At 40.9% G+C, this 12,890-nt stretch overlaps 1 protein-coding gene across 3 annotated transcripts in view; it reads right to left on the bottom strand.

The window, feature by feature from the left end:
• Positions 1 to 5,858: 5,858 nt before the first annotated feature.
• TRIM36 (tripartite motif containing 36) overlaps positions 5,859 to 12,890 on the bottom strand; it is a 32,551-nt gene continuing 25,519 nt past the window's right edge. For all 3 annotated transcript variants that reach the window (XM_067315844.1, XM_067315843.1, XM_067315845.1), the window contains 4 exons: positions 12,202 to 12,326; positions 11,340 to 11,633; positions 10,741 to 11,038; positions 5,859 to 9,721 (listed from right to left, as the gene is read on the bottom strand). In XM_067315844.1, coding sequence (XP_067171945.1) covers positions 9,367 to 9,721; positions 10,741 to 11,038; positions 11,340 to 11,633; positions 12,202 to 12,326 — 1,072 coding nt within the window. In that variant the 3' untranslated portion in view covers positions 5,859 to 9,366. The remainder of the gene's footprint in view (positions 9,722 to 10,740; positions 11,039 to 11,339; positions 11,634 to 12,201; positions 12,327 to 12,890) is intronic.

The raw sequence follows: 12,890 nt of genomic DNA, 5'->3' as shown, positions 1-12,890 counted from the left end.
CAATTTCTTGATTCATTTAGAAGTTTTCAATAGCTACAGGAAAGATCTTCATGCCAAAGCATCTGTAATCCTTTCTGCAGCAGTATTTCACAATACTGATGCATTGTTTTTATTTTTAAAGAGCAATAAATTTATTACTCCTTATTATGTTTTTTCATCATCCTCACTATCCCTAGTATCACAACAGTAACAAATTTCAGCAAGTGACTAAGAAATATTGTTCATATTGATGAAGAACATTCTTACTAAATCAGTTTGTCTTATAAAAACTGAAAAACTTCAAGTAGATTTCTCAACAATCTGGATAGAAGTTGGCAAAGCGCAACCTAAATTTTCCATTGCAGACACACTGTAAATGCGAGCAGTGCCGACCTCAACATTGAAACACAGTATAATCATCCGCTCTGAGTCTCACTGGAGTGCAAGTTTTCAATTTAATTTCCAACAAGAAGGTCCCTGCAGACCTACTTGTTGAACTCTATTTCAGCAGGCTAAGTATTGCTTCGCATAAAACAAGCTGACAAGAAGAATATGTGTTTTCTGGCCCCTTACTTCTCGAAGCCTTTGATTGTCACTCTCTAGCTTGCATTGTATGTGCCATGTGAAAGGGAGCGGCAGCCACAGGAGCAGTGGCTCTGCCATCAGGTTTGCATTTCAAAGGAGAGGAACCATTTCCCAGATTTACTTCAAAGCAGTCAGCCCATGTGCCTTTGCATTCATATATGTTCTGCAGAGGATTGCAATGCTACCAGCGGCATCAGAAAATACATTAAAGCCTGGGCTGGTCCTGTGTCGAAGAGCACCTTATGCAATCTTAAATCTTGTGCCCTTCCCTTGAGAAGTAAATAGGCATTTGTGAAACTGTGGAGTGTATGAAGCAAAGTGCGCTGACTATCCATGAGCTACACAAAGCAGGCTTGGCCTGTCTCCCAGGAAAAGCTGCTAACGCTGCTGTGAAACCCCATCGCCCATCTTTCCAAACTATTTCAGCAGCTACTTCTCAGGTGATAGGCGTCACTCGTGCATTCTTCCAAACATTTCACCATTTCCTCCTCACTGCCCTGCTCCGTGGGCCAATCCTGCAAGCACGTGCAACTGGCCCCATCGGTGGGAGAGCGGGGCGAGCGCTGGGAGGGTCAGGTCTGTCTGGGAGGGGATGCCCAGCCACAGCAGGACTGGCCAAGCTGGTCCCGTGGGCCAAGGTAAAGTCTTCTCTGGGCTTTTTTTTTTTTTTTTATAGCTATAAATAATAAAATATTAAAAGAGGAAATATGTCAACATTTTAAACAAGTAACTATTTAGTATTTTTTTCCTTACCATACGTAATCGTTTTTGGAATGCTCTACAATGGCATGTTCTGTGTACTGCTTCTCTGAAAAAACCTGTTTGCATTAACATTAGAAATCCAGGTACTGGCTAGGTAGGAAAACTTGAAAAGAAGGAAAAAAAATAAAGGAGGAGACACTGGAAAGTCAATAAAAATGAACCTGTCAACCCTGTTACTCACCAGTCTGGAAGATGCCTAATTGCAAGGGGGTGATGTGAAGGAGCAGCCCCTCTTTGGCCTCTCTCCCCACGGGCCCAGCAGCATGAGCACGTCGTCAGATCTGACTACTGAGCTCCAGAGCTGCTTGCCTGGGACCAGGCAGAAATGCTCCCACGGCCCTGAGGAGAGCCCCTCGAGGCCGGGTGGCCTGTCGTACTGGCTGCTCCTGCAGCACGTGCACACAGAACCGTTAAAAAAAAAAAGTGCTGGAAGATAAATTCATGTTTAAAGACTCTTGAATATATTTACACTGCAAATCTGCATGATTTATATTATTGCCCTTTGATTACAGTATTAATTAACCAGGCTAAGCACTGTGACCACCAGGCGCTGGCTGGTGCGCAGGGAACTGGATGGGGCTGTGGGTGCCGGCAGCCATGCAGCACGGAGTCTGGGAAAAGGCAGCAGCGCCTGGGGAGCTCCCGGCCTGCGGCGCCTGAGCCTGGCACCACCAGCAACGTCTCCCTGGCTGTAATGGCGTTGCACAATGAAAGGGGGTTAACTTTATTCATGTAATGCACTGCGATGCACTTCATCCTGTGAAGTCCCTGTGCCTTTGACTTGCTGCTCTTCAGGATATGTGCCCCCTTTTGGGGACACCTGCCTTTACACCTGCACATGAACCAACAGGGGAAAGCAGAAGCCAAAGCAGGCTTGCTTTTCCATCCACAGGAGGACGGGCTTTGAAAACAGAGGCCTTCTTTTTCCTAAAAATCAACAACCACCACAAAATATAAACTGTACAAAATAAAAAATCTGTGAGCTAGCAAGTGAGTCAGGGTATTCAGAAGAGAAAAAGGGTTTGTAGAGGGAGATTCTTACTGGTACATCCTTTACTCAGTAGTGCCTTGAAAAGGTCGTTCTAGTAATCTTACATGTCTGGAGGAAATAAAGTACTCAGAAATGAAATTAAAAGAGTACATGGTACTATAAACATTTTTTGCCATAACAAGTCCTGGTCTTATCTTGCCTCATCCTTATTGTTCTGTCTTAATAGTTTTCTGAAATGGACTCTTGTCTTCTCCCCTGGAAGGCAGGAAGTCTGTACAAGGAAAAAGATTTAATAAAGCCTGGAGCACAAATGAATTCACACCTGCTTGAATACTCTGAAATATCAGAGGGTGCCTGATACATGGAACCTTTCTTTCTACAGAAGGAAAGAAGAGACAAATCCAGCTAAAGTCCAGATAGGCTGTACAAAACAGGCTGCCTTTTCTAGTTAGAGCCCAGTCCATAGGCAGGAGTGTCCTCCTGTTAGGAAGGTAAGAAGCCTTCCTCCACGTAGGGAGCCTGCTGCCAGACACAAAGCTCTACGCGGGGATCTCCTGCCTGTGGCCACTAAGCATCTCCGCTACAAAAGGAGCTGCAAGAAGTATGAGGCTTTTCAGAAGAGCAAAAAGGCTGCGAGTGCCATGCTGACTCAGGGGAGCTAAAAGACAAGGGGTTTAAAACTGCTGGGGGGGGGGGGGAGCATAACTTCAGCATTTGCAGGAGGTAGTCAAGAGCCTCTGCCTGCGTCGGGTGTCCTGCAGGATGGGTTGCAGCAGTCAGCATTCCTGGCTCTACCGTCTTCATTCAAGTCCAGAGAAACAGTAAAATCATCCTCTCGGCTCTGCCAAGGTGCCCTGTCCCATCTCAGCTCCAGGTCCTTGTGCATCTTCTACAAACAGCCCCTTCACTGAAAGCACACCCAGGTGCATATGAAAAGGCCTCTCTATCACTTCTTATATTCTAAATAACTAGATGCAGTAAATACACTTGGTCCAGCAATATGCAAAACCATGAATAAGGAGGCCCTAAGAACAACTACTGATATTAATTGAATGAGTCACAGCTTTCTGATCTTCCTAACGATTTCTCTATAAGCAGTCAAATAGCACTGCAGGAAAAAAAAGGCATACGCACATACACCCACATGTAGATACATTTGTATACGGATAGGTTCAGTGATGAATAGTGCTCTTGGTTTTCCAGAGTCAAGTGGTTAGTTCCAACCTTTTGCAGTTTTCTTATGAAACAACTTCTTAAATGAATTCCTAACTTTTAATATGCATTTATTGTTTAATATATTGCTTGGCTTTGAAGGAGTATTTATGAGACAATTTGTTGAAGAAAATATTTTCATTCCAGTAGTTTAATTATGTTGTACTTACGGCATAATGTAACAAAGAACAAGTATGATAATCCATTCAAATTGCATTAATACGAATTCCACTCTTAAAGTTACACTGTACATCCATCCCCCCCTTCCCGCTCCCCTCCCCAAAAAAGGATGGGTAGATATCTGTATAACAATTCAGACAACAGTTTTTCTAGGAAATGGCCATCTTTTAAATCAAAGGGACACAGACAGAGGCCAAATACAATCTTTTTGCCAAAGCCTGGGCAGAAACAAAGGCATCTGCATGTTCCTCCTCCAGGAGGACTGCACCAAATCCCCTGCATTAACCTACCACGTCACAGTGGGTTACCAACTGCAGAAACAGCCATTTCTGAACAACACGCCAAGTTGCGTTGCAGGTTGAACATTTTTAGCAGCTCTGGTGGGAACCTCCTCTGACTGCTCCCACCCAGCTGGACCACCTCATGCAGAAGAACAATCAGGCAGGGTCCCTGAAGAAAAAAACAGCCATTTTTTTCTCTCCTCAGAAACTTATTTTTACAGCATGAAAGTTTTCTATCTACTCAGGGCAGTTTCTCTCTTTCCCCTTAAGAGTTAAGGATAGCTTCCCCCCCCCCCCCCGGCCACTCCCCCTATCAGTTATGTTGTATGGAGGTGCAGAGGATATTGCTGCTGCAGTTGTTTCCAGGTCTGAGAGAAAAGAGCAGAAAATTCAATAGTTACAGCAAAGCAGAGCTGATGTGGGTGTAATGGAGCAGGGGAAGGAGAGAATCAGAATTAAAGCAACAGGAAAAAGATTTTGGAGAAAACAAACGAACAAAAAACTTTGAGCCCTCTACTTTTCCCTTGCACATGTCTTATGGGAAATAAGAGGCAGGAGAAATAAAAGGGTTAAGAACAAGGACTAAGCCTGTCAAACCAGGCAGGATAGCTAAAACAAATGGATCCTTTCATGCTAAGTTGGATTTGCCCAGCGCAATGCTTATAGTTGGGCAATAAGTACACAAAAAGCCTTATTATTTTGCCAAAGGAGCTAGAAATATCCTTCAGGCCAAGTCAAAGCCACTTCTTTCTAATTTGAGACTCCAGCGCAAACTGAAGTTCTCTTTCATACAGATGTGCAGTTATGGAATGATGGTTTTTTTGAACCTTAAAATAAGCCTTCAGCAAATTGTTACTGAATAGGAGGTGAGCCAAAGACCATGCACCATCTGAATCTAGCCCTCATGGCATGCATTTCAGGAAGTGCCAGAAAACTGCATTCATTTACTGATGTGGCTCAAAGAATATTCTTCACCCTGAGTTTTTTTCAAGTGCTTCCACAGACACTCTTCTGTCTTTATAGAGCTGTTTTTACTCAAGCAATAAACAAACCTTTCACTTATAGGTTTGAACAACACACTTGAGGCTTGAGCTTAAATCAAAAAGTTGAGGAAGTTTAGCAAACACTGTATTTAGTTTTGATAGTCCTACCTCCAAGAGGTGTCAGCCATTCTCTCATAAAGAGGCTATGTGTATATATATTTATTTATTTTTTGACTGAAGTAGGGCTTTGAGGCTGTCTTCATCACATTAGCACTGTTCACAGGACCCTTGTGAATACAGTCTCCAGTGCTCCCAGGTACCTATGCAACAGGCCTGAAAGGAGGAATCCACCAGGGGCTGGAACTTAGGAGCAGTAACTGCCCAAAATGTCAACCCTGACTTCTCAGAGATGAAGATACAAGCTCTGGCACCAGCCTTCACAATTACAGTTCAAGTCAGGCAAGGGTCTGAGTCCATCCAACCTAACTTAGGGCACTGGGCTGAGCTAAGTGCTACCCGTTTCCTTCATAAGGAACGGGTAGGCTCCTCTGAAAATGCCCAAGAGCAAAGTTCCTTCTAGATATACATTTCCCTCCCCTGACTGGAGAGGGAGCCTCGGGCAGCCAGGTTCCTAACGCTGGCATCTTAAGTAAATGCCTGTTGTGGCAACTAGCCCAAACTAGACCCCTTATTCAGTGAAAAACTAGAGGTACTTACCTAGAGCACCCCTCAGTGGGTGCATAGGCTGACTTGAGAGCCAAGCCTTTTGCAAGGATGAACAGTGCTTTCTCCCTGCAGTTCACCTGTACTCATATACTGTAAGAAATATGATTTCAACAAGGGTTCTTTAGAGCTGAGTTGTAATAATGTGAATGAGCAAGCTACTGGATTTTCAGCTTTTATTTAAAAAAAGTGACATCACATTTACATTTCAGATTATTTTTAAACAAGGCCTTCTTGTTAAAGCTTTAGATATTTAAGAAAAAGGGTCTACATGATTCACACCTGCATGGAGCTTGGCAGATCACACAGTAGTCACCAAACAGCTATATTGCACAAGGATCCACACAATACCACACCATTCTTAGCTTAGTCTACATTGTAAAGTGCTGTTTTGTAGGAAGAAACTTGTTTTGGAAAAAAAAAAAAAGTATCTGGATAGGCAAGTACCACTGAACTGTATTTTGAAGAGATGACACTTTTCCACTGTAGTGAAAAAAATCCTTTGCCTCTATCAGTATGTCTTCTATTTAATAAATGGGAGTAAGCACCATATAGTACTGTAATGAATGTGTCCAAAGTATTCAAGTAACACCAAATGCCAAATCAAATTTTAAACTCAGTGAGATAAATACAAACAGACATACCAAAATGTAGATAAATGTTCTTGTCACAGGAAGAGTTTTTAAAGTAGCGTCAGTCTCTGTCCAGTAGAGTAAGTAATTGCATAGCTGAGCGCATCTTAAATGAATGTAAGATAAGGCCTGAGTAGGAAAAAAAATGAATTCTTCATCCCTTACCTCTATTCTCAAACCAGGACAATTTAATTTTTTTTCAAATGAGGAATGAGTCTGAGGGACTCTTGGTATTTAAGACAAAGTGTTCAGTTTATAAAGATTTCTTTAAAATAAACAGTAATGAACTGCTACATCCTAGGGATATTGATCCCGATATTTCCAAAGAATCCCAGTGCAGAATCGTGGAATGCTAACCATGACATAAAATGTGCCATTTAGACCAGTTACTGAAACAGAGGAATCAAAGTGACATATGTGATACTCATCTGTAGAAAAAGATTTGATTTGGGAACAACAGACCAGAAAGTCCAACCCTCTAAAATCTATAGCTTTAAGCTTGTACTAGATTTGGTAGCTAAATGGACAAATGGTGATGGGAGAAGACACAGCTACTGAAAAGAGAATTCTGTCTCCTGGATCTATTTGACTTTACTGAACTCACGCACAAAAGAATGAGTGATCTAGTCAATACAGTGTATTAGAATTTAAAAGTTTTCAGTAGTTCATTGAACTACTCATAGATTAATAAATAACAGAGAAACAAAATGGAAGGAACAATAAATTTTAACAATGGAAGGAGATTTGCTGGGTCTCACTACAATTTAAGTTATTCAAGATACTCCTCAGTGATCTAGGAAAGGAAGCAAACCAAAAAGGATATCTGTGTTACCTACAAAATTACTCAGGAACAATCCAGTCTAGAAATGATTGTGAAGAGCTGCAGGAAGCCTTCAGGACTAGACACTAGACAAACTGGCAGATGAAATTCAACATTAATAGATACAAAATAACACACAGACTGGGGAAACCCTACATGTGCACAGCTTGTTTAGAACTCATCATTAGGATCATGCAGAAAACATTGCAAAAGAATCTCAGAAAACACCAGCTTGATACTCACTATCAACCAAAAAGGCAAATACAGTTTTAGGACCATGGTAAAAAACAAAACCCAGAACCTTGTGAGCCTTCACAGCAGCAGAGTGTGTCTGTATGGAGTGCTGCTCTACTCAGCTTTGAAAGGTGAGAGAAGACAAAGAGAGGGGCAACAGGATGCTCAGAAGCACAGAACAGCTTCCATGTCATGAGCAATTAGGTAGATAGGAAATGTGGGTATGGAAAAATAAAGATGGGGAGGGTGTAATGGGAAGGAAAGACTATGATAAAGATCTACTATACAAAGAAATAACCTAAAGGATGACTAGTGATGAACGATTTGCCTTTCTCCTGCACGAGAAGTCCCAAGAAATACCCACTGTTTTCAAACCGCTGCCTAAGTCTATCAAAGTATTTCTTTCACAAGCAACAATTAAGCTGTAGAACTTACTGCCCCACAGTGTTAGTAAGGCAAGAGCATTAATGGTAAGACACACACAAGAGGTTGCCTTTGCTGAGCCTACCTAGCCCCTCCAGGGCTATCATACTCACCTTAGTGCAGGTGACGCTTCTGCCAACTACCAGAGGCTGGGAGTGTGCGGCAGGAGAACAACACTTCCACATTGCCCTGTTCTTATATTCCAACAGTGGCCACTGGATGGAGGCTTAGGAGAGAGGACACTGGGAGAGGCGGACTCTAGATCTGATCAGCATGACAGTCCACACAGCAAAGCATAGCTCAGGTTTTGCATTACGACCTACATTCATTTAAGTGTACACTGATTTTCAGATTCCATTTCTACAACTGTATACATGTACTTAGTAAGTGTACTTCACACACATTCATCAAGATGGGCTACCATACCCCAAAATCAGAAAGTACCGAGTATGCGTTAGAAACATCCTTCACTTTAGATCCATATTTTTCACAATGCAAGCTAACAGTGCAAGTACTCAAATGGATTTTTACACAGATTCCTTCCAGACAGATGCAAACACTACTACCCAGTATAGTTTTTAACATGAGAGGAAAAGAAATTTGAACAGAGACACCCTTTAAGGCAAAATTTGGGTCTCAAAACTTAATCAGTGCATTTTTAACATTCTTACTAAAAACAAGCCTTTATTAGATATAAAGTTAACTTATAAAACATGTATTAACAGAAATACCTGAATTTAGAAGTTCGCATTTCATTACTTGTGTCAATAACTCATTTGCTTTTGCCCACATACCAGGTACTATTACTCATACATGCAAGGAATTCAGATTTCACACTCGGAAGTCTGATGTTTAAGGTCAAATTGCACTTTCTTTTTTATGTAGCCTATACTAAAAACCTGGAAGAGCAAAGAAACTTACCATTATGCCACCAACTATACACCAGGTGTCAGAATTAGAGTTTTAGCTTATAGTCACATTAAAGATACATGAAATAGGATCAGTTTTTAGTTTACCCTTCTCCTTCCAAATACAACCTAAACGTTCAGCTGCAGTTTTGATTTCTCACTGCTTTGTATTTGTGCAAGTGTTATTTAGCACTAAAAGACCCACCCTAGTGGTGCTCATGGGTTAGTCAGAAAGCATTTGACCACTCAAATGCATTCAAGCAGATTTCTTAAAGGATAATGGCAATCACACACTGGCAGCTTTGACTCCATTAATGCAAAACCAACTATGTAAGGATTTAAATTATTTAAAAGGCAGATTTCCACCCCAAGGAGTAATTTTGGTTGCTAGTCCAACTTCTTCCCAACCGCCTCCCCCTAGGAAGAAAGTCTGCAGAGAACAGCATCGCACAGATCACAAGAAAGGCAGGAGAGTTGCTAGAAGAATGTTTCCCACTTGTAGAAGCAACTGGGCCGTTTGTTTAAAAAAACATGACCCAAAAGCTTGTGTGCAGCACTTAAATATGATGTAATTAATTAGGACTGAACACTAAGGCAGAACACCTCTGCTCTCATTTTCCATCTCAAAACAGCAATGGGAAGAGATCACTGTATTATATGTCATCTTGGTATTCTAAGTAGTTTGCTGTGATGGCTTCCTCAAGATGAATTCCTGAGCCACCCATTAAAGCAAATGCCGGATACATTATACCAGAGCAGTCCACCTGGCGCTCATAAAGGCATTTCATATGATCTGCATCATAGAATCCAACCTTGCCTTTGTCATAGTCAAGGCAGACCCCTATACACGATGGCATGGGAAGAATTCTGCTCGCTGAACCTTTGGGGGCGGCAGGTGCCTTGGGGATAAAGAAACTTCTCATGCCTAAAGTGACCAGTGTAAAAGGCTGTGATGATTCAAAGCAGGTATCTTCACTCCCACTGTCATGACCACTGTCTTGTTCATATCTAGAATAGAAAAACAACCGTTTGCTTTTATCAAACTCAAGCATTATCAGCAATTTTAACAAGAGAAAATATTTTTGTAAGACAGGTAACACTACACAAGCACTCACAAAACCTTGTGCAGTAAGAATATACCTAAGCCAGAAGGAAAGATGCATTTAGTATTTGGGGAATGCTCACTTGGGTCACTTCAAACACAGTTAATGCAGGTGAACACTAATGAGGATGCAACCAGAGAAAGTTTTACTAAGGAGCTGAAGTTGCAGATTTATCTAAACATACTTGTGAAAGGTAATCCATAATGAACTTAAAATTATAGGAAATAAGTTAACATGAGTAGTAGCTTAGCAAATATGACTAATCACTACAGGCAGGATATGTTTAACTTGAACATATTTACATAATGTTAAACAACACAAGTAAATACATTTAACATTATATATATACATCCAAGATTGCTATAATTGTAATTGAGAGCTGAAAATCTTTTTGCTGGTTTGCCCATTGTACTTTGGCTTGTGCCTAGTATCACCCCAGTACAGTACACAAGAGGATAGCCTGGGATAAGCCAGCAACTTGGAATCCACTGTGAAGAAAGCTACCAAGAAGATATACAGTGAACACTGTTCCTCTGAATGGCAGGCAAACCTAGCATGCTCAGGGAATTAAGGCAGAGTCTACCTATTGATGATCAAACATTGCTTCAGTCTTGCAACTATGGATTTTTTTCCTTCTTGCTTTAATTTACACATCTTGACATATATAGGAACATGACTTCTTTCCCCCAAAAGAAAGAAAATAAGACTCTGGATAATTAAAAGAGAACCTTTCTACTAAAGTTTGGGGGAAAAAAAAAAACCCACAAAACAAAACAACTCTGCATACACCAGATCCTTCAAACTACTTTCCACTGATTAGGGTTCATGTTGTTTACTGATTTAGACCAGACTTCCTCTTAATTTGTTTTTTAAAAAGCCATCTACTTACGTAGAACATGTATTATGCAAGAATCCACAATTTACCTTGGGCTGGTCACATCACGGGGATTATGAAGCCATTCCTGTATCTTGGCGCTAGAAGCAACTCCCACTTTCACCAGGTATGAATGGGCTTCCACATGAAAAGCCCAGAAATGCTTCCCTTTGGCAATCCCAGTGTCACCAATGATGTAATCCAGGGTTGTGTAACATCCAACCTGTATGCGTTCAGCTCCTAGCAGCAGAGGAAATCCAGCCCTGCTTTCCACAGAGCTTCTTCTTGGGTTCAGCAGGAGATGTTCGCTGTTGTACCCGCATTTGTCATCAAAAAGAAAACTAAAAACTGAAAAATAGTATCCCCAAAATTGACCATTAGTTAACAACCTGGCCTTCTGTGCTTATAAACTACATTTTAACACACACTGGCATTTGAAATTCTCACTTTTAAAAGCTACCAGGAATGTCACACAAGCTAACACAGTCTCAGTATACTAATTAACATGTTTGTTAACAATGCTTCTATACATTTATGCAACTGGATAACAGTAAAATAGAAGTCTGAGAGCTTCTAGAAGTTGCCTACAGCTTCTCATAACATCTACAGATACAAATTCAGCACCTTCTGGACATAAATAAAATAGTACCTGGAGCTGGAGGTGTATGCAAGATAACTTCTCTGCTCCAAGGGCTGCAGATGGACCCTTTGTATCCTCGGACTCTAAAGGCATAGCTACTGTTGTTATCAAGATCAGATATTACTTTGCTCTTGCTGCAAACTTCGATCTCCTCCCACGTTGCACTGTCCTCATCTTTATTAAGTTTACGATACTCAAGGACATAGATATCAGCTGAATCTGCTTTCCCAGGATATTCCCAACCGATCACAGCCTTGTTGTATATTTTACTCTTTTCTTCATTGATTTCTGGTACATCTAGACCTGGAATGCCAGAGATTAAGGAGAAAAAAACCCTAAAGTTTATATTTATGTTGTCTTAGAATTAACCATATAAGCTCTTTGTACAGTGGTTATAGTGCAGCAATGCAAAAAAAAAAAAAAGAAAACCTGACTCACACAGTGAATGAGTGCAGGTGAAGACAGTTTTGTTCATGCACCGAAATAAATCCCTTATTTTCTGCATTTACTTTGATTATTGTCAGTATTATTTATTTTTGTGGGCAAGCCAAAAATCATACAAAACCCAATCCTTTTCTGTCATGCAAAGACAAGCTTCTAGCAAGACGAGGTAGGTCTTACTTAACTACAATATTTTGGAAGGCAACATAAACTGGTACTGAAGATGATGGCATCTTAGCTTGTTTATCAAAGCTGAGGCTAGCATTGCTGATAGGTAATGCCTTGTGTATCATGGAGAAAGAGGGAACAATGGAAGTCAAAAGGTGCATGACAGAGTTATCTAACTGCAGCCCTGCATAAAGCTTGCCTCTCTCTAGACAGAGCCTTAAAGGCCATGGATCAAGAAAGGCCCGCTGCTCTTGCAACTTACCATTGGAATAGAAGGACAAGTCACCAAGAACCTCTTCTTGCTTGGCTACGTCCACCACAAAATCTTGAAAAGAAGTTTCAGCTGCTGGCCTGAAGCTCTTCAGAGATTCAGTAGCCTTCTGGATTCTGAAAGCACAAGGTTGAGGGAAGAGAGAAGAGGGAATTCATATGTATGCATTTCTTAAAGTAAAAATGTTAGTTTTTACTTTAAAAGAAAAGTCTTATTTTCATGTAATTACTGAAGTCTCCCAAGAATTTGTCTCACCAGACAGAACTTAACTGCAAAATTTAAACACCTTTTGTACATCAATGTAGAGATAATGAACAGATAACAGTTCAGATGGCAGAACATCTGAACTATTTGGGGCATTATGTTCAAAGAACAAAACAGATGTGAAGTGCTAATGGAGAACAACTATTAAGATCAAAGAGTTCAAAGCCAGAACAGAACTATTAGATTAACTTGCAAATTCCTGATACAATCTCTCAGCAAAGACATGCATCAGTGAGCTGAATGGACTACCCTTATACTGCAGTTCTGCTAAACAAGGCTAGATGGTGTAGGAGAGAATCTCTTCTGTGTGCCATTTCTTAGCATGCACATAGTAATGGACCACCTATGAATCTCTGCAAATACAAGATACTGCATTGAGAACTTTGCTATCAGATATCAGAAGAGTACACTTGAAC

Source organism: Apteryx mantelli, chromosome Z (genome assembly GCF_036417845.1).
Source record: "Apteryx mantelli isolate bAptMan1 chromosome Z, bAptMan1.hap1, whole genome shotgun sequence".
NCBI lineage: Eukaryota > Metazoa > Chordata > Aves > Apterygiformes > Apterygidae > Apteryx > Apteryx mantelli.
Note: the sequence above shows the minus strand (reverse complement) of the source record. Positions and strands in the feature narration are given on the sequence as shown.